The sequence below is a fragment of the Medicago sativa genome, chromosome 1, assembly GCF_051527215.1.
Source record: "Medicago sativa cultivar Bolivia chromosome 1, Bolivia_mono, whole genome shotgun sequence".
Lineage (NCBI taxonomy): Eukaryota > Viridiplantae > Streptophyta > Magnoliopsida > Fabales > Fabaceae > Medicago > Medicago sativa.
The window spans coordinates 18,517,978-18,541,341 of record NC_140749.1 but is presented as its reverse complement, the minus strand read 5'-3'; the positions used below and the strand labels follow the sequence as shown (position 1 = coordinate 18,541,341).

At 34.1% G+C, this 23,364-nt stretch overlaps 1 protein-coding gene and 1 long non-coding RNA gene across 2 annotated transcripts; one reads left to right on the top strand and one right to left on the bottom strand.

Moving 5' to 3' along the window:
- Nucleotides 1-1,590: 1,590 nt before the first annotated feature.
- LOC146953328 (potassium channel SKOR-like) lies at nucleotides 1,591-3,040 on the top strand. The gene is made up of 5 exons (XM_085741435.1): nucleotides 1,591-1,684; nucleotides 1,957-1,988; nucleotides 2,275-2,496; nucleotides 2,678-2,863; nucleotides 3,014-3,040. The coding sequence occupies exons 1-5, from the start codon at nucleotides 1,591-1,593 to the stop codon at nucleotides 3,038-3,040; spliced, it is 561 nt and encodes a 186-aa protein (XP_085597561.1).
- A 3,578-nt stretch (nucleotides 3,041-6,618) lies between these two features.
- On the bottom strand, nucleotides 6,619-8,665 carry LOC146953327 (uncharacterized). The gene is made up of 2 exons (XR_015009841.1): nucleotides 8,287-8,665; nucleotides 6,619-6,897 (listed from the first exon to the last, which is right to left on the bottom strand). It is a non-coding gene; the product is annotated as an uncharacterized LOC146953327 (long non-coding RNA).
- Between the last annotated feature and the right edge of the window lie 14,699 nt (nucleotides 8,666-23,364).

Here is a 23,364-nt window from a genome sequence, read left to right as displayed (position 1 = left end):
TGATTGTGACTTGTTTGGGAGAGTGAAGTGTGCGATATATTGCATAGTAAACTCCTTTGATGACTAATTGTATAAGCTGAATTTGAGTAATGGGTTTGAGGCTAAGATAAGCTGGAGGTGTAGTGCGCACACTGTGATTTGAAAGTGAGGATTTATTGGTTTGTGAGTTCGTAGTGGACAATTGTGTAACACGATTACATCGGTAATATTGTGAAAATTTTAAAGATTCAAATAAAAATTATTAAACTATTTGTTTATATAGGCATATGCAATAAGTAACAACAATTAAACACGATTACATCGGTAATATTGTGAAAATTTTAAAGATTCAAATAAAAATTATTAAACTATCATACTTATTTCTAATATGAATAGCATTGCTAACAAAGTGTGCCAACCCTAATTCCTAATGATTTTGGCTCCAAATTGTTCTGGCCATTAGATCAATCTATGTTGATCTCCACACTATGAAATTAGTTTTGTTTTTGAAAATTACAATGCATTTATTTTAGTCAGTTTCCAAACAACTACCCACCGCTCAATTCCAATGCATTGGGTGAGAATTGAAAATTTCATCTCTGCCATCCTCCGATTTCCCTCAAAAAAAAAAATCTCTGCCATCCTCCGCTCTCCCTCCCCTCCCATGGCATCTCCTTTTCTCTGCTCGCCCTTGCCTCCTCCGTCGAGATCTCGGTTGATTTCTCCATTTCTCTCCTCACACCAGGTCGAATCTCTCTCTTTTCTGAATAAACATACTCTCTTTCCATTCACTTCAGTAACATAATAGTCAATAGAGTCCCCTATGTCAATAAAATCACTTATTCCAACCCACCGCTTTGTAAACTGCAATGATTCTTGATCTTCTTCTTCTCAGAGTACTGTTTTGTATCTGTATCAAGAGAACTGTATCGGTCATATGCTCAACTACGACCAAGTGCTTGGTAAAACAGATGCCCTGTAATCATTGGTTCATCCAAGAATTGTATCAGTAAGAAGATAGCAAGTTTTACCGTTGCCCATGGTCCCAAAGCCATCGAAGGTGTATCTAGCTCCGGCTTTGAAGCTTTTGTCGTGGGCAAGACCATTGTCGCATGCGCAGCTCGCCGAAAGGGCATCAGCTCCATTTTCCTCCTTTTCTTTTCAATTAGGTACTTTACTCTCTCCCTCTCTCTTCCATTTACTTTTGAAAACCTTAACTTCCTCTTTCAATAGTAATCGGGTCCAATTCATCCATCTAGGACTTTAATCAGTACAGGTTTGAATCAAAGGAACAATGGTTTGATAAAATCAATTTTGACAGCTACTCATACTGAATGGTTCAACAGATTATATAAGTAATATATGAATTGAGTTTGCTGACTTGCTGTTACATATTTCGTAGGCCATTTTTTCGCTTTCGGTATGGTTTTGTTGCTGATTCAACTGTCATTTTTCTGGCGTAACAATAGAATTTCCTCGCCTATTTTGGTCTGATGTAGCTAGAGTTTTTTTTGTTAATAAGGCTTTTGGTATGTGTATTGGTGAACAATTATTTGGTATGTGTATTTTTTTTCCTGAGTTGTGTATGTGAAATGTTTGAGGACTGCATTTATGGCATTGGATAGTGTTTTTGATTGCAGATTTATTCTGCATGATGCAGAATTTTCGAAGCATATCGTCTTGGCGTACGAGTTGACAGCTATTGGTACATCGTACACCGTCAGGCGCATGATTATGTTAATGTTAATTTCTATTCCAAAGGCTATTTAACATTGGAAGCATTTGATGATTAATTTATGCAGAATTTTCCCTATATTGTTTGTCCATTTATTGCTTATTGACCACTCCATTGAGTGGTTATTGCTAGATTCAACTTATAGAGATGTAGAAGTTTCTGGTTTTTCATGGAATTGAATATATCTGGTCTTTCCATAGAGTGTTTTGTAAGTGGTGCCCTGTGTACGTCTATTGTTGTAGATCAACTATATTTTGTCTGTGATGGCGTGCTGGTAAGATTTTATATTTCTACAACCACTTCTGCAATTTCTCAATTTCTATGTTTTCTCATATTCCGGATAATGCTGAACTTTCTTGCTATGCATTGTATTACCTGTAAAAGTGTTTATGAGAATAGCATCTCTGAGAATCTTATGAATGTGCTTCATACTATCTTCAGTAGGTCAACAAAGAGGAAACAACTTTAGTATGAATTTTAGCACTACTTCATTGAAAGTTTTTTCACAGAAGACGAGTTTCATTTATGTTTATTGAATGCCCAAAACTGTTTCAATGCAGGAGGAAGTAGGCATAGCTGATGATGGGTCCGAGGAAACTGTTGCACTTCTTGAGCGCAACTGCTCATTTGGAGAAATATCTATTCTTTGCAACATTCCTCAGCCACATACTGTTCATATTTGTGAACTGTGTAGAGTCATGCGGATTGATAAACAATCATTTTCAAATATCCTAGATATATACTTTTATGATGGGAAGAAAGTATTAGACAACCTTCTAGAGGTAATCATTATATTTTTTTTTGACATCATGTTCCCTTTAATAGAGTATCTACCATGAGTTCAAAATGCATTATGCTACTCTCAGGTTGAACACGACATGGATGTACCAAGTCACTCATTTTGGTATTATGCAATTTTATTATCTTCTGATCATGAGACACCTAATATCTCATATTTTACAGGGAAAAGAGTCTATTAGAGGTAAGCAATTGGAGTCAGACATCACATTTCATATTGGGAAGCTAGAATCTGAACTTGCTTTGAAGGTCAATAGAACAGCTTTTGATGGCGATATGTATCAGCTTAAAAGTTTGATTCGAGCTGGAGCTGATCCCAAAAAAACAGATTATGATGGAAGATCACCTTTGGTAAGGAGCTTGAAACGTATTACTATGATATCATGTTATCAATAAATTGCATCCTCTTCATCTACGATGTGGTGATTAATTGATTATGCAACTAACAAATGCTGTTATAAAAAGATTGCCTGATAAGAACCTTTGTTGTTTTTCGTATAGCATCTTGCTGCATGCCAGAGGATATGAGGATATCACACTTCTTATTCATGAGTATTTCAATTTGTTAGTTATGTAAAGTTTTTTTGATCATTTAAATTTATAGCAACGATGAGTATTTCAATTGTGAACTATTAACTTGCATATGAATTTGATTTGATGTAAGCTTTATTGAGTGAACTTATCATGTAGTATTTCATTTTAAAGCTGTTTTCTTTAAAAATATTGTAACCATATAAAAAGTATGACATTTTCTTCTTCTAAATTTTCTTAAAAGGCATACTAGGATGATTTTCAATTCAATATTGTATTTTTATCGTGTTCTTTTGTGAAATACCAATCATATGAAGCTGTTTGATGTTGAAATGTTCATGTGGTATGAGTTGTTCTAAAGGATTCTATTTCATACACAATAACGGTTTTTTTCTCTATTTGAATTAAAGTTTTGTTAGTGTGAAAACTATCATGGAGCCTAACTAGAGGCGCAAAATTGTTTAACAAAGATCCCCATTGTCTGATATCTCGAATGGTATACATAATCCTACAATTTAATATATATGGTGAATTCGACTTTTTATTGTTGGTTCTATATGGCTTATTATTTTTATTTGGAGATGCAGTGTCTTCATCTTCCGAGTTTTCACAAGCATCTATCGAAAAATGGTCTTTAAATTTGACTGATGAAAATGGTGATTGGATCAATACCATCAAATATAATATACAAAGAGATTTTTCAATATGTGTAAACATCCTTCGTTGAAGTAATAAAATACTCTTGCGATTTATAGTATTCTCTATTCAAAATAAGTAGTGAAGGAATGTATTGCAGTACAATATTTTGCAAAGATGTATATGACCCGTGCGACAGCACGGGTGGAAGACCTAGTTTGTTTATATAGGCATATGCAATAAGTAACAACAATTAAAATAGGTTAGAAGTATTACACATGCATAAATTTATTAAACTATTTGTATCTGATACGGATTTTATGTGCTTATAAATGCTTATAAGAATTTTTTGTCACCTATATATAGTATTTCTATAGAATACTACTATTTGTTTTTTTATATGCAAAATTCTGTTAAAGTATTGCTCTAACCTCGTTGTGGATTTTTTTATCACCCTATGTAGTAATTTTAAAGAATATTTATGTATTTTATATGTTAAATTTTGTTAAGCTATAGTACTCTAGTGTTGCGGATTTTATGTGCTTGTGAATTTGGTTAGGATGTTTTTCTCGCCCTAGTGTAGTATTTTTTTGAAATATTTGTTTATTTTATTTGTAAAATTCTGTTAAACTATCGTTTTGCTCTCGTTGTGGATTTTAAGTGTGCATGTAAATGCAAGTAAGGGTTTTTATCCATCGCACATTCAAATTTAACATAGACCAAAACTTACATTTATGAATAAAGCAACTCCCCTTCAATATTGGTTTATAGAAACAAAAAATTAGCATAGATAAAGCAAGATCATTGAACATAGAAAACATAATTGTTATTGGACATAGAAAGAAACATGAGTTATTAAGAAAAGTAGTTAGTTGTGCTTCGGTCTTCTTTGCACTGTCTTCTTTGCACTAAAAATAAATAAAAAATAGGCCGTTAGCATGAACGAATATAATAATCAATAACTTATTCATTTGCTTCCCTCAAAAAACAAAAACAAAAAAACTCATTCATTTACTTAATGGGTTTAAGAAATGGGAAATGCCTAATACCACGACAAGTTTTTTCAACGAAAACCAAGAATAGGCTAGCATCCCCTTGTTTTCCACCAAACACCCATTTTTTGTTTTTATTTTATAAATGAAAAAAATACTATCTGTGCAGCGCTTTACACTTGTTCGTGGCTTTCGTGGATTTTTTCCTCGTAGGAAATAGCATTGCTGTTAAGAAATAAGTTTCTTTGTCATGCAATCTATCATTAAATGAGCATTATGGCGCTAATTGTCGATTGTTCAAACTTGGATTGACAATATTTTTTATAGCATTGTTGATAGAATTTCAATGTATAAACAAAATGCTATTTTCATTCCAAGTAAGCAATCAAAAATCTCTATAAATCTGATTTGTTAACATGATGTCAAATGCTCATAGTGAGTGTTAGAAGTTAACCAAAACAATATAGCATTCACATTTTGCATATAATAGTTGAATTTGCGCAGGATGGCTTCCTTAAATTCCGTTATTTATATATATATATATATATATATATATATATATATATATATATATATATATATATATATATATATATATATGGGGAGGGATATATTGACTCCAAGAGTAAGTGTATAGTCTTACTCCAAATCCTTGCCATCAATTCTTTTTAATCTAATGGTTTTAAGTATTGCCTTATTTGCTCATTCTGTGATCATCTCGTAGGCTTTCTTCCTCCTAAAAACATTTTTTTATTTTTTTAATTCCCAAAATATTGATCGAAAGCCGTTTCGAAACTGCATTTCATGATTAGAAATCAATTTGCTTGGACAAATCATAGTAATCTTGGAATGACTTCAATTTTTTCGTGCTTTTTCAAACTTTGATAAATCTCAAAAAGTCTATTACAGCGTTTACATTATAATTGAAATACTGAGAAATCTTCAAATAACAATTAAATTATTAAATGTGATAATTATGGTAGCAATTGAAATAGATTGGTTGATCGAAGCAATTGATTATGAATGAATGAATTGGTTGAGTGTGGTACATATTTGGAAAGATTGAAATGGATTAACAATTGATCGGAAAGGGTGAAATAGATAACAACAATAAAATTTTAAGAAATAAATTGGTTGATTGAAGCAATTGAAATACAACACTAAATCGATCAGAAAGATATGTGAAATGGTATTAATCTCCATAGTTTACTAGCATAATGTTTTGGTATAAAGGTATGGATTTTACGTGTGCATGTAAATGCAAGTAAGGGTTTTTAATCAACCAATGAAAGAGGCGGAAGGAACAATCCATCGGTTGATTAGGTGTGGAATTTTTTAGGTGCACAAGCAAATAATTAATTAAGACTGTTGGATTAAAACAAAATGGATGGCAATGATTTGGAGTAAGTCTATTGACTTACTCTTGGAGTCAATATATCCCTCCTCTATATGTGTGTGTGTGTGTGTGGGCGCGCGCGCGTTTTAAGACCCAGTGTCTATTAGCCACCTCTATTGGGGAGAAACTTTTTTTGAGTCTTATAAGACTCATGTCTCACTTAAGACCCCCAATCTTAAATGGGACCCACTTTTTTATATTAAAAAATTGAAATGTGATGATATAAAGTTATTGATAGTTGATTAATGAGTCTCATTTGATAAATGTGTGTGATATGCTAGGTTGGAAGGATTGAGTGTTTATTATGTACTATTATTTAAAAAATTAAATGAGTAAAAAACAGATGCAAAAACAAAACCTTAACCCAAAAAAAAAAAATACACGTCATACATGGTAGAAGTAAACTATAGTTTATAACCACTATTATTCAAATAACATATGCTTCTTTCCTTCAACATTGCTATTGTAACACCCCGTTCTCCCAACAAATTAATATTAATAAATAAAATCAGAGTAAACCACACAACGGAGTGTCACACTGCTAATCAAAATTTCATAATAGAAAATTGTCTATTTATTTAAAAACCGACATTTAAATTATCTTACAAACTGCAGCGGAATAATTCTTTAAAATATAAATTCAACCAAATTCAACATCAATAAAAGTCTTGGCATAAGGCCACAACATAATTCAACTTTATTCTAATAGCAAGTCTTTTCCAAAATATGTGATACATAAAAGAAATGAGAAGACACTCGCGACGATCCCCATCCTAATATGTATCAGAGCCCTAGACACTTGAGCCAATCAACCTACAAGCCATCATTACCTGCACATTACCCACGGTCGAGGCAACATATACGCAGAAGGGGTGAGAAACTTATCCAATAATGATAATATATAATTCATCAAATTAATGAAAATAACAATATATCACAACATGCAACATTAATAATGTATATAAAGAATACATATAACAACAACATAATCATTTTCGGCAACAAGGTACAACAACAACAACAACAACATTATCCACAACGACACCGATAACTCGACAATTCGACAACGACAACAAATCGACAATTCGACAACGACAACAACTCGACAATTCGACAACGACAACAACTCAACAATGCTACAACGACAACAACAACTAATGCATCATGCAGGTGGTACCAATCTACGCGCGTTGAATGCTAAGCATTCCAGGGCATAAGCCCCCAACAATTTGGATGGTTAAAGCATCCCAGGGCATAAGCCCCCAACAGGTGAATGATAAACATTCCAGGGCATAAGCCCCCAACGGGTTGAATGATGAACATTCCAGGGCATAAGCCCCCAACAATTGTGAGTATGCAAATGGACTCAACTTGTGTATATCAACATACAACTTCAACAGCGACTGCAACAACAACATATGTGCCTAAAACAATTATGACACACTCCCCAACTTCGACATCAGATGATACAACGACATCAACAACATAACATATATATAGATCAATTACATTCATCTCAAAGTCTAAAACATCCCCAAAAGCAATTAAGTTTTGATCAATAGAACATAAGTCAAATATCCATAAACACCTCAACTAAATCCCTAACACTTAAGTTTGAAGTTGGGAAACCAACCATAAGTTTTTGGACTAACTAGAGATTAATTATGCTAAGTTTTCTTAAAATTTTCTGAAGACCCACTTGGACTATTTTCATCATAACTCTAAATCTACAAATAATTTTCTAGTCACTCCAAAGCCATTAGAAAGCTAACTCAATTATCTACAACTTTTATGTTTACACCTAAAGCTAATTCAAAATAGAAACGGGTGAAAAAGATACAAGAACGCGAAACAGAAAATGATGTCACTGGACAATTTCGCTAATAGCGAAAATTGAGCTAATAGCGTACCTGTTCCAGAGGGTTACGCTAATAGCGAATTTCTGGCGAGTTTTTCACCTACTGTTACGATTTTAACACCATTTTCACCCCCAAAAACCCATTTTCTGATCCCCTAATCACCCAAAATGAATTAGAACAATGTTTACAGGTTCTATATGCAACATAGTAACTAAAACAACATAGAAACATGCATCAAACAACACCATTCATCATATTTTCTTCAATTAACATAAAACTTCTAACCCTAAAACCAAGAACAACAATTCATCAAATTTCAGAATTATATACCATGATTATTGAAAGGAATCCCACCCTTACCTTAATTCAGCAACACCAAACGTCAAGCTACCGCAATCGATTCCTTCCTAGCTCTCTCTTGGCCTCTTCTAGGTTTTCTCTCCAAAACCAGTTTTCTTCTAATGTTTTTACGTGAAAATGTTTCTCTCCCTTTTTCTTTCTTTTACTTCAAAAATATCTCCCTTTTCTTTTCTCACCCAACTCCCTTAATTTCTATTAATTTCCACTTAATTCCCCTTAACCAAAAATAAATACTATTTCTATAATATTTCTATTTCTCATATTATTTCTATCCAATAATAACAACATTCATTTAAATAATACACAACCCCAATATTCATATAATAAATAGCATCATAACATATTTCATATAAAAATCATATAAAACATATATTTCACATAAAATCATATATATATAGCAATTAAAGTCATATAAAAATATTCACACCTCTACTAAAATATTAGAATAAAAATGGGGCGTTACAACTCTCCCCAACTTATCGAATTTCGTCCTCGAAATATTACCTCAAGTAAACAAGTCAGGATAAGACTCCTGCATCTTACTCTCCAACTCCCAAGTAAGACTTTCACCAGCTGCTCCTCCCCAAACAACTCTCACTAGAGGTATCTCCTTGCCTCTCAACGTCTTCACCTTACGATCATCGATCCTCAAAGGTAAAGTTTCTACCGTAAGGTTGTCTCTAACTTGCACATCATCTCTAGGAATGACATGTGAAGGATCCGCTACATACTTCCGAAGTTGTGACACATGAAACACATCATGCAAGTTCGAAAGATGTGGTGGCAAGCCAACTCTATAAGCCACCGTGCCAATTTACTCAGATATCTGATAAGGACCAATAAACTTTGGAGTCGGCTTCTTGGACTTCAATGCACGACCCACACCAGTCATAGGAGTGACTCTCAAGAACACATGGTCACCCTCTTGAAACTCAAGGTCCTTCCTACGCTTGTCATGATAACTCTTCTGTCGACTCTGCGACGCTTTCATATGCTCTCTTATCATCTTGACCTTCTCCGTAGTCTGCTGAACTATTTCAGGCCCTAACACAACACTTTCACCCGACTCAAACCAAAATAAAGGAGTTCTACACCTTCGACCATATAAAGCTTCGAAAGGTGCCATACCAATACTCGAATGGTAACTATTGTTGTACGTGAACTCTATCAATGGTAGGTGACTGTCCCAAGCTCCACCTTGCTCAAGTACACACACCCTCAACAAGTCTTCTAATGATTGGATCGTTCTTTCTGACTGACCATCTGTTTGCGGATGATACGCTGAACTCAACTTCAACTGAGAGCCCAAAGCTTCTTGCAAGCTCTTCCAAAATCTCGAAGTGAACCTCGGATCCCTATCCGACACAATACTCGATGGAACACCATGCAACTTCACAATATTATGAATATAGATCTCCGCCAACTGAGCTACTGAATAGGTGGTATTAATCGGAATGAAGTGTGCCGACTTCGTCAATCTATCGACAATAACCCAAATGGCATCATGCCCTCTTTGAGTGTTTGGTAAACTCGTCACAAAGTCCATGGAGATGCTATCCCATTTCCATTCCGGCACATCTAATGGTGTCAACAAACCAGCAGGCTTCTGATGTTCAACTTTCGATTTCTGACAAGTCAAACATGCATAAACAAATTGTGCGACATCACGCTTCAATCCAGACCACCAAAACAGTTTCTTCAAGTCATGATACATCTTTGTAGCTCCCGGATGAATACTCAAGCTACTTCTGTGACTCTCTTCTAAAATCAACTTTTTCAATTCATCATTATCAGGGATACAAATCCTGCCTCGGAATCTCAACACTCCTTGATCATCAACCTGAAAATCACCATCTGCATTCTGATTACTAGCAGTCATCAAATCTACAAATTTCACATCAACTTCCTGTGCTTCCTTGATACTCTTCAAGAAATCACTATTAATTTTTAACATACCCAACTGCACACTCTGAGGTGCCAATTCACAAACAAGACTCAAGTCTCTAAACTGTTCCAGTAATTCAAATTCTTTCACCATCATTGCCGACATGTGCAACGTTTTCCTACTCAAGGCATCTGCAACCACATTGGCTTTACCCGGATGATAATTCAAACCAAAATCATAATCCTTCAACAACTCTAGCCACCTTCTCTGCCTCATATTCAACTCTTTTTGATCAAATAAATATTTCAGACTCTTATGATCACTAAACACTTCAAATCTGGAACCGTACAAATAGTGTCTCCAAATTTTCAACACAAAAACCACAGCAGCCAACTCTAAATCATGTGTAGGGTAATTCTTCTCATGAATTCTCAATTGTCTTGACGCATAAGCCACTACTTTGCCATCTTGCATAAGCACACCACCTAAACCCAACTTAGACGCATCACAATATACCACAAAAGGTTTATCCGGCTCTGGTAAAATCAAAATTGGGGCCGTCGTCAATCTTCGCTTCAACTCATTGAAATTATTCTCACACTGAGCATCCCACACAAAAGCTTTACCTTTACAGGTCAACTGAGTCAATGGAAGTGCCAACTTCGAAAATCCTTCGATAAATCTTCTGTAATAACCAGCCAAACCAAGGAAACTTCTGATCTCCGTAACTGACTTAGGAGTCTCCCATTGCGATACCGCTTCTACTTTCGACGGGTCAACTGCAATACCACTACCAGAAATAATATGGCCAAGAAAACTTACTTCACTTAACCAGAACTCGCACTTTGACAGTTTTGCATACAATTTCTTTTCTTTCAGCACCTGTAAAACAATCTTCAAATGTTCTGCATGCTCTTCTTCAGTCTTAGAATAAATCAAAATATCGTCAATAAACACAACAACAAATTTATCTAGAAAAGCATGAAAAATTCTGTTCATATACTCCATGAACACTCCAGGCGCATTAGTAACACCGAAAGGCATCACTTTATATTCATAGTGTCCATACCGTGTCCTAAATGCCGTCTTTTGCATATCTTCATCCTTCACCTTAATCTGATGGTAACCTGACCTCAAATCAATTTTACTAAACACACGAGCACCCACTAATTGATCCATCAAGTCGTCAATTCTCGGAAGTGGGTACCTGTTCTTTATCGTCACTTTATTCAGCTGACGGTAATCTATGCACAATCTCATGCTACCATCCTTCTTCTTCACCAACAATACCGGCGCTCCCCAAGGTGAGACACTCGGTCTTACAAACTTCTTATCAAGCAATTCTTCCAACTGCTTCTTCAATTCTACCAACTCGGAGGCTGACATACGGTAAGGAGCCATCGACACAGGCTTCGTACCCGGCACTAGATCGATCGAAAATTCAACCTCCCTTTCTGGTGGCACATCTGGAATCTCATCAGGGAAAACTTCAGGAAATTCATTCACAACGGGCAATCTATCAATTATCGACTGGTTCTCTACAGACAGATACGCCATCAAGGAAAACATCAAGTCTCCATCATGTTCTAACTGCTTCAGTTGCTTGGTAGATAAAAATTCCGCTCCACCCTCTTCTTCAGCAGAAGAAAAGTACACCGTCTTCCTAAAACAATTAATATGCACATGGTTGTATTCCAACCAGTTCATACCAAGAATCACATCCATACCCGTCAACGGCAAACATGCCATATCAACTTCAAAATCCCTACCATACATGGATATAGGACAACTCTGACAGACGAGAGAAGTGATTACTGAACCCTTAGCTGGAGTTTCAACAACCATTTCCACAGGCATACTTGACATAACTAGACCCAACTTATTTGCACAATCAACAGCAATGAAACAATGTGTAGCACCAGTATCAATAATAGCAATTAAAGGAGTACCATTAAAGAAACAAGTACCTCTGATAAGTCGATCTTCATTAGCCGTTTGTATACCGGCCAATGCAAACACTTTTCCACTAGTCTGAGTCTTCTTAGGATTCTTGCACTGAGAACTAATGTGACCCTCTTCATCACAATTGAAGCAAACCATGTCACCACGCTTGCACTCAGCCATCATATGTCCTTTCTTGCCACAACGATGACACTTCTTCTCATCCTGTTGAGTACATGCATTACTCTTGTGGCCTTTCTCACCACACTTGTAACAAACTATCTCAGCTTGAACATTTCTTCCTTTGGGTCTCCTTTCCTCAGGCATCCTCTGTTTGCCCTTGTCAGCAGGGGCACTGTAAGGCTTCGGACGACTCTGCTGTCCCTTACCCCTACGGTCACTCATCACCTTGTAATGAGCTTTGGTATCATCTTCATAGATTCTGCATCTGCTCACCAAAGCAGAAAAGTCACGGATCTGCTGATAACCAATGGCTCGCTTAATATCAGCGCGCAAACCATTCTCAAACTTTATGCACTTAGAAAATTCAGCATTGTCTCCAGTATAGTGTGGATAGAACTGAGCCAACTCCACAAACTTGGCTGCATACTCTGTCACCGACATGTTTCCTTGCTTCAGCTCAAGGAACTCAATCTCTTTTCTTCCGCGAACATCCTCAGGGAAATATCTGTTTAGGAACTCTCTCCTAAACACAGCCCAAGTCACAGCTGCATCACCTTGCTCTAATTCAGGTAAGAGACTCACCCACCAGTCATCGGCTTCCTCAGCTAGCATGTGCGTACCAAAACGCACCTTCTGGTCATCAGTGCATTGCATAACCCTGAAAACTCTTTCAACCTCTTTGAGCCATGTCTGTGCTCCGTCAGGGTCGTACCTTCCTTTGAAAGTAGGAGGATGATTCCTCAGAAAGGCCTCCAACATTCTTACATCAGCATTAACACCAGCACCAACATTCTGTTGTTGTCCTATAGCTTGGGCCACCGCTTCCAATGCAGCAGCCACCGCAGCATCGTTTCTTCCAGCCATTCTATTTCTCTTGTAACAGATAATATTCGCAGCCTCCAGCGCTCTAATCTACATAACAACAAAAATCAGCACAACTGAGACAATATAAATTGTCAAACAACTCTACATGGCTCGACACGACTCTACTAATTGGCCGGACGGACCGACCTGCTCTGATACCAATTGTAACACCCCGTTCTCCCAACAAATTAATATTAATAAATAAAATCAGAGTAAACCACACAACGGAGTGTCACACTGCTAATCAAAATTTCATAATAGAAAATTGTCTATTTATTTAAAAACCGACATTTAAATTATCTTACAAACTGCAGCGGAATAATTCTTTAAAATATAAATTCAACCAAATTCAACATCAATAAAAGTCTTGGCATAAGGCCACAACATAATTCAACTTTATTCTAATAGCAAGCCTTTTCCAAAATATGTGATACATAAAAGAAATGAGAAGACACTCGCGACGATCCCCATCCTAATATGTATCAGAGCCCTAGACACTTGAGCCAATCAACCTACAAGCCATCATTACCTGCACATTACCCACGGTCGAGGCAACATATACGCAGAAGGGGTGAGAAACTTATCCAATAATGATAATATATAATTCATCAAATTAATGAAAATAACAATATATCACAACATGCAACATTAATAATGTATATAAAGAATACATATAACAACAACATAATCATTTTCGGCAACAAGGTACAACAACAACAACAACATTATCCACAACGACACCGATAACTCGACAATTCGACAACGACAACAAATCGACAATTCGACAACGACAACAACTCGACAATTCGACAACGACAACAACTCAACAATGCTACAACGACAACAACAACTAATGCATCATGCAGGTGGTACCAATCTACGCGCGTTGAATGCTAAGCATTCCAGGGCATAAGCCCCCAACAATTTGGATGGTTAAAGCATCCCAGGGCATAAGCCCCCAACAGGTGAATGATAAACATTCCAGGGCATAAGCTCCCAACGGGTTGAATGATGAACATTCCAGGGCATAAGCCCCCAACAATTGTGAGTATGCAAATGGACTCAACTTGTGTATATCAACATACAACTTCAACAGCGACTGCAACAACAACATATGTGCCTAAAACAATTATGACACACTCCCCAACTTCGACATCAGATGATACAACGACATCAACAACATAACATACATATAGATCAATTACATTCATCTCAAAGTCTAAAACATCCCCAAAAGCAATTAAGTTTTGATCAATAGAACATAAGTCAAATATCCATAAACACCTCAACTAAATCCCTAACACTTAAGTTTGAAGTTGGGAAACCAACCATAAGTTTTTGGACTAACTAGAGATTAATTATGCTAAGTTTTCTTAAAATTTTCTGAAGACCCACTTGGACTATTTTCATCATAACTCTAAATCTACAAATAATTTTCTAGTCACTCCAAAGCCATTAGAAAGCGAACTCAATTATCTACAACTTTTATGTTTACACCTAAAGCTAATTCAAAATAGAAACGGGTGAAAAAGATACAAGAACGCGAAACAGAAAATGCTGTCACTGGACAATTTCGCTAATAGCGAAAATTGAGCTAATAGCGTACCTGTTCCAGAGGGTTACGCTAATAGCGAATTTCTGGCGAGTTTTTCACCTACTGTTACGATTTTAACACCATTTTCACCCCCAAAAACCCATTTTCTGATCCCCTAATCACCCAAAATGAATTAGAACAATGTTTACAGGTTCTATATGCAACATAGTAACTAAAACAACATAGAAACATGCATCAAACAACACCATTCATCATATTTTCTTCAATTAACATAAAACTTCTAACCCTAAAACCAAGAACAACAATTCATCAAATTTCAGAATTATATACCATGATTATTGAAAGGAATCCCACCCTTACCTTAATTCAGCAACACCAAACGTCAAGCTACCGCAATCGATTCCTTCCTAGCTCTCTCTTGGCCTCTTCTAGGTTTTCTCTCCAAAACCAGTTTTCTTCTAATGTTTTTACGTGAAAATGTTTCTCTCCCTTTTTCTTTCTTTTACTTCAAAAATATCTCCCTTTTCTTTTCTCACCCAACTCCCTTAATTTCTATTAATTTCCACTTAATTCCCCTTAACCAAAAATAAATACTATTTCTATAATATTTCTATTTCTCATATTATTTCTATCCAATAATAACAACATTCATTTAAATAATACACAACCCCAATATTCATATAATAAATAGCATCATAACATATTACATATAAAAATCATATAAAACATATATTTCACATAAAATCATATATATATATATAGCAATTAAAGTCATATAAAAATATTCACACCTCTACTAAAATATTAGAATAAAAATGGGGCGTTACAGCTATGAATGGTTTCATTATCAAACAATTGCAAACTCTGATTCGCTAGGTATATATTCTTTAGTTTACAACCACCGCACATCGCTATCAGAAATAAACATTTCTCTTCATAGATCTACCCAATCTCAATTCGGCCATTAGCAAGGAAGTTTGTGAACTTCTTAGATGAAGCAATATCAACTCTTACAAAGCGGCTCAAAATTATCAATCATAAGCTTGGAGGTTTAATCACTGATTTGATTAAAACTTACATGGTGTATATTGATTGTATTGAAGTGATCTGTGTACTGAAAACCTCACATATTTGGCGAAAGCTCATGGATTGGTTAGACTTGAATTTTCTTATGCCTCCAAATTTGTTTATTCATTGGGAGTGTTGGAGTGGAGGACATTTTCATAAGAAAATTAGAAAGGGTTTGATGATGATTTGGCAAGCGACAATTTGGGTTATGTGGAGAGCTAGAAATGATTGTATTTTTAACATGGGGGCTAAAAGGTGGGATGAGGTGGTTGACGAAATTAAAGTGTTGTCTTGTAGGTGGTTGTTAGGGAGGTTTAAGGTGTCGGCTTGCTTGTTTTATGAATGGGAATGGAGTCCCTCGGACTGTTTGATGCGTTGAATGTGGTGCTGTTGTGTCAGTAGGTTTGTGTCGTATTGATGCTGGTTGTTTAATGGTGGCCAGGGACGTTTTCAAGTGTTGTAGTGCTGCTGGTTTTTCTGCTGATTGGGTTCATCGCTGCTGGCATTTATTTCTTCCTGTTGTGCAGTCTTGGCTTCCTGTTGGCTGGCTGCAGTTTGGCTATGTCTTCTGTTATGGCTCGGCTGGAACCTGCTGTCAGCTGGGTTGTGCTGCTGCCAGCGGGTCTGAGGTGTGTGTGGGGGCTGGTATTGATGCGGCGGTATGCGTTGGGAGTTTTGCTCTTGCCCGGAGGGTTCTTCGGATTGTGTTCGTACCTTTGTATACAATTGCATCAGTTTCTTGCTTGTAAACCCTTTGGGTGTGGTTTTTACTTTTGAATTGGGGTGGTTTTTTAAGGGGTTTTTGTTCGAGCCGATGTTTATGGCAACCGATTTCCCCTTGTATTTTTGTTTTTTTTCCACCCGAGCTTATTAGTGCATCTTGCACGGGCTTGTTGGTTAATAATATTTTGCCGATTCAAAAAAAAAAAATGGCATGATCCTTTGAGGATTGTGGTCGGTTCTAACTGGTCAAAGACAAGACATTAAAAGAAGAAAGTGTTTCTCCCTGAAATGAGTGATATATATGCTGATAAATTTTCCAGTTTGGTTGTAAGAATTGTTGCGACACTAATATCGTGTGTTGGTGCAATTTCTTGAGAGAAATTGGAAGACTGCAGAAGAATGATTCATTAGATGAAAGAAGTGAAGCCCTGGTTTAGGTACAAATTATTTCTTTTAATCGCTATAGACTTTTAAAGCTATTCCATAGATATGACGCGCTGATACAACTTACTGTTTCAGGAAATCAAATGTTGACGTTAATCATGTCATTGTTTTTCGATTCAGTAAAGTTGCTTTGTATTTATTCGAGAAAATGTCAGTATATGATGAAGGTGTGATGTGCACTTTTTGCCGAACAACACTTACGGAGTATGCTGAATATTCAATTCAAAGAGACATCTTGTTCGCGATAAAATAAATATTTATTTAAAATATGGAAAAAGTATAAAAACTTTAATCTTATAGAGACTTTAATTAAAACTTGAAATATTTATTTTCGCACAGTTATTATACACTAATCAATTTTTTGTTTAAAACATAACAATATTAATTTTTTTTCTTAGAAAAACAATATGTACATTAACTATATTTACATTCAAACATTTTTTTATTCAATAATACATTAACCTTTTGTCCTAAACCACGCTCAAAAATATGTTTTTGACTAAAAAAATGTTTTAACCAAATGTTTGAATGAATTGTCCTCTGTTAAAACATAGACCAAATTTTTGGTTTAACTATATTTACATTAAAAAAAAATACTCAACAATATATTAACTTTTTGTCCTAAACCACATTAAAAAATATGTGTTTGACCAAAAAAAATGTTTTAACCGAATGTTTGAATTGATTGTCCTTCGTTAAAACATAAATCAGATTTTTGGTTTAACTATATTTACATTCAAACAATTTTTCACTCAACAATGCATTATTTTTTTGTTCTAAACCATGGATCAAACAAATTCAAAACAACACAAACATTATCATTTTCACAACATCATATTCTACAAAGGAAAACAAACAACTTGAAAACATAAAGAGAATCATAAACATACCATAAAGAAGTGCTTTGTTCAAGAACAACAACCGTACCTGTAAAATCATAAGCAAAAGGAAAAATATATGTATTAGTTATTATTTGAAGAATACAAGTTGGAGAAAAATTGAAGAAAGAAAATAAAAGAAAAAATGGAGAAGACGGAAAAAACAGACACAAAAACAGAAACATAACCTAAAACAAAAAGACACACACCATATGTGGTAGAAGTAAACTATAGTTTAGAAACACTAGTATTCAAATAATTTGTGTTTCTTTCCTTCAACTTGCTATGGATGATTCCGTTATCTAGATAATTACAAACTCTGATTTGCTAAATATACATTCTTTAGTTTACAACCACCTCATTCCGTTATCATAAATAAAACATTCCTCCTCCAACACCTACGCAATCCTAATTTGATCATTAACAAGGAAGTTTGTGAACTTCTTATATGAAGCAATACTAACTCTTACAAAGCGGCTTGAAGTTATCGATCATAAGCTTGGAGGTTTAATCACTGATTTGATTAAAACCTACATGGCGTGTATAGATTGTATTGAAGTGATATCTAGTGTACTAAAAATCTTACGTATTCTATATTACAAAGTTCAAATGGCAAGGTTCTTTCAGGGTTGTTGGTTTTAACTGATCAAAGACGAGATATTTAAGCTTTTGGAAAACCTTACAAAAAGAAGAAAATGTTTCTCAACAATACATTAACTTTTTGTCGATGAAATGAGTAAGATATATGCGGATAAATTTTCCAGTCTGGTTTGGTTGTAAGAATTGTTGGGACATTAATACCGTATGTTGTTGCAATTTCCTGTGAGAAATTGGAAGACTGCAGAAGAATGTTTCATTTGATGAAGAGAAATGAAGCTCTGGTTTATGTATAGATTATTCCTTTTGAATGTTATAGATATTAAATTTATTATATGTCTATGTTATGCTTATACAACTTACTTTTTCAAGAGATCAATGTTGTCGACAATCATGTGATGGTTTTTCGATTCGGTAAAATTGTTTTGTATTTACTCAAGAAAATGTCAGTATACAATGAAGATTTTGTGTTCAGTTTCTGCCGAACAGCACTTACAGAGTATGCTGAATCCTCAATTCAAAGAAACAACTTGTTCGCAGTAAAATAAATACTCCCTCTGTCCCAAATTATAAGCAAAAAAACAAAAATCACACTTATTAAGAAAACTAAAGCATAAGAATTTGTAGCATAGTTTTTTGTGTTTTCTTTGGAATAAGTTTCATGGGAAGATGCAAAAGCAATTTTCATTGGCTATTGGTTATGGAAAAAATGGAAGAGAGAGAAAATTATATGTAATTTGCATTTAATTTTATGAGAATAAGCAAAAGTTTATATTGGAAAAGATGATTTTAAAAAACAAAAGATTAAATAGAATAAAAGTTTGTCTTTTTTGCTTATATTTTGGGACAAAGAAATGAGTTTTTTTTGCTTATATTTCGGGACAGAGGGAGTATTTATTTAAAATATGAAAAACATATAAAAAACTTTAATCTTATAGAGACTAACATATTTATTTTCGCAAGGTTAGTATACACAATCAATCTTGTTTAAACCATAATAATATTAATAGTTTTCTTAAAAAACAATATTTACATTAATTATATTTAAATTCAAACATTTATTTACTCAACAATACATTAACTTATTGCCCTAAACCATCACATTCAAAACTATGTTTTTGATTAAAAAAATGTTTTAACCAAATATTTTAGATTTTTGGTTTAACTATATTTACATTCAAAATAGAATTTACTCAGCAATACATTATTTTTTTTTGTCCTAAACCACATTAAAAAAATGTTTTTGATCAAATAAATATTTGAACCGAATGTTTGAATGAGCTGCCTTTATTAAAACATAAACCAGGTTTTTGGTTTAACTATGTTTACATTCAAACAATTTTTTACTCAACAATACATTAATTTTTTGTCTTAAACCATGAATTAAACAACTTTCACAATAAAACAGTGAATCAAACAATTTCAAAACAACACAAACATTATCATTTTCTCAACATCATGTTCTACAAAGGAAAACAAACGATTTGAAAATACGAAGAAAACCAAAAACATTTCGTAAAGACGTACTTTGTTCAAGAACAACAATTGCGCTTGTTAAATCATAAGTAAAAAAAAAAACAAAATATATGTGTTACTTATTATTTGAAGAAGACAAGTCAGAGAAAATGAAGAACAAAAAAAAAATGGACATGATTGAAAAACATACGCAAAAACAAAAACATAACCCCAAACTTAAAGACACAACCAATATGTTGTTGAAATTTGTGATATTTAACTTTTTGAATGAATAATTTTTAAATTTGGTTTCGTTAAAGAGTGTCCCGGAGGCACTCGTTAGCAAGACCCGTATAAATATTAGGACCACCACACATTGTATTGTATCTCATTTTGTTATTATCATGTCTTATCTCTTTATACATATTGAATGTTAAAAATACATACAAGCTTCTTACTTCTTGCGACGAGTAGTGATACACATATCTATTGTTGTTCAAAAATTGAATGTATCTTCTCCTATTAGGAACCAACTACCATATTTTCTCAAAGTTGGTGTGTTTAACTCGCCATGTCAATACATTCTAGAATAATCTTGTTAAGGTAATCAATTTCAACATCATCTAAGATCCATATCTCATCATCTAAATACTTCATATTACCATTAACATGTCTTTTAGAATACCCACCACGATACAAAATCAGAGTAGTTAAAGGTTTCATTCAAAAAAAGAACAACATCGACAATTTTTTAAACTAAGTGAGAAACATAATGCTACATCACCCAAAATGCATTAACCAAAGAAAATTGATACAAAACAAGAAGGGGGACTAGGTCAAAACCTTGTCATGAGTGAGTAAACATAAAATCAGATCAACCAAGTCTATTTTTAACATGACCACTCCTTACTTAACAAGGGAATAGAAATAAACAAAAGAATTCAAGAACTAGCCAATGTCATTACAATGGAGTTTGAGGTTTTAGCTTAACTTTGATTTTTGCAGTTGTGTGGGGGGTTTGAGGTTGATTTTTTGGAGTTGGTTTTGGTATCGATGGTTAGTTCTTATTGGTTTTGGTGGTAGTCATCGGTTAAGTGATGTGTTTATTTGTGTTTTGTGTATGAGTTGTAAGGATTTTCTATTGGGTGTTCCGCTTATATACGACGTCCTTTGCTATGTTTTTTCTGTTTTCCCAGTCTATGTTCTTGAGCAGAGACTTGATTATTGATAAATTTTTCCGTTCAAAAAATAACTAATCAATGTTTGCTAAAGCATCAACATAGGCAAAGTAATTACAAAATTCATACTAGAAATTAAGATAAGATAGTTTCATTTGTCTCTCATATGCCAAGGCACCTCACCATCATATTTGTAAGCTCTAACTACCAGCATACAATCAATCTTTAGCCATAGATTATTCCAATTTTTTGACTTATCAGATTTTATAGCTCCCATAGTTACACACATCTCAGCAAAATAAGAGCTTCCTTCTCCTAAACCTTCAACAAAACAGCCTAAGATACCACCACAGAAAGCAATTGCAGGATTCCCAGCAGATGCCCCATCACAGTTGCATTGGATCCAATTTTGAACTGGAAGATGTCATACTACTTCCTTGATAATTATAGTCTTTGGGGGTTGGATGATGCATTAAAAGCTTTAAGAATAGTGAGCTCATTGATTTAACAGTTAGCAGCCAATTATGACTTACTATTTGATAAGGAAACATTAAAGATAATACTCCCTCCGGTCCTATTTATAAGAGAAATTTAGGTCAACAAAAATGAATGTATTTGGTCCAATTTTTTAACCAGATGCATTAACTTTTGTTGACCAAATTTTTTCTTGTAAATAGGACCGGAGGGAGTACGAGCTATTGTTGTCTTCCAAAAAATCTTCATGTTACTGAATATAACAGAGTTTTTTACTTGCCAAATTGTATTAAGAATGTTGATAATAGCAACCTTAATCACCAAAGAGAATTGATGAGACCAACCTACATCAGACATACTCCAAATGTCTTCCAAAACAACAATGCTAAAAACTATATTATTCAAGACTTTCTTTAACCCTAAGTGTAGATAAATAAGATGAACAACAAATACCATAAACCATTATATAATCAGAACAATGAAGATGAATATAGATTATTTTACATGTTAAAAACAAGAAAAAAGTTATTTCGTTTATAACTAAATTTCATTGTTGTTATCTGTTTCTTCAATGTCAACACTTCTCTTCAACGTTCACTAACTATTTTGAAGGAATAGCTAGCAAACAACAATGATGTATAATGGTTAAGTGCACTTTTACGTCGGATTTGAAAATGATAGAAATGAACCTGTGAGAGATGGAAAGTTGAGTGTTATGTTTGGAGGAAATCAAATTGGGTATATGATCAGATTCAATTAATAAAGAAACAAATAAAAAAATATTAATAAAATGTTTTCATTTTTGGGTCGTTTGCTTGACCTTCATATTGGTCCTTAAGACTATGTCATCGTGCTAATTGTTCCAAAGAACGAGGAATCAATTGTTTTATTTTTTTTCGCAAAACTAAATCCCTAAGTCAACATAAGAGATGAATACAACTAAATGTATGTTTGGATGGAGGGTTTTGAAAGAGATGTGAGATGATTTAGTACTCCTTTTTTAAATTTCAAACACTATAAAGAGTTTTTAAAAATTAATTTAATATGTCCTACTATATGGTTATTTATCATGTTAATTTAATTTTTATAAATAAAAAATATTTTTCAAAATATAAACTAAATCCTTCAAAACCCTATGAAAAGCCCCTCCTTAACAGACCCAAACCGATTACAAAGTCAAGGGTAATTCTATTGTGTGAGTCAGAGACTACTATGATAACGAGCTACACTTCCAGCGACCAAAATGGTGGTTCACTCTAAAAATAATTGTTTTTTTTTATGGACAAAAAAGTGCAATGCCCCAAGGCAGAAAAAAAAACTACTCTCACATTTAGACCCAAATATTTCACAAAATATTGAATGTCATCTTACAAATGTAAATAGGGATCCTAGAGATTACCTTACTCGATGATCCGTGACTGAGAATGAGACACAAATGAGAATAAAGTTGAGTCGGTGGGATAGGGAGTGACAACCCTAAATTCAAATCATTATTTTATTACGAGTAAAAAATAAAATATCAATAAATTTAACGGTCATTCATCATTACCCTCTTTTCATTAAACTTAGCTAAAAATTGATTATGTGACCGTTTAATGTTAAGTTGGAATTGTAAAAAAATAAACGCTAAGTTGGTAGGTCTAAATTTATTTCTCTTTCAAAATAAGAGTCCTATGTATATTATTTAGTCTTAGATTTAAAAAAAAATCAATCGATTACTTGATTTATAATGTTGTTGATAAAATATTTATACAATTAGATTTGAATTCAAAAAAGAAAAAAGAAAAAAATTTGTAAATAATCATGTTCATAAGCATTTTTTTGAACCGCCAC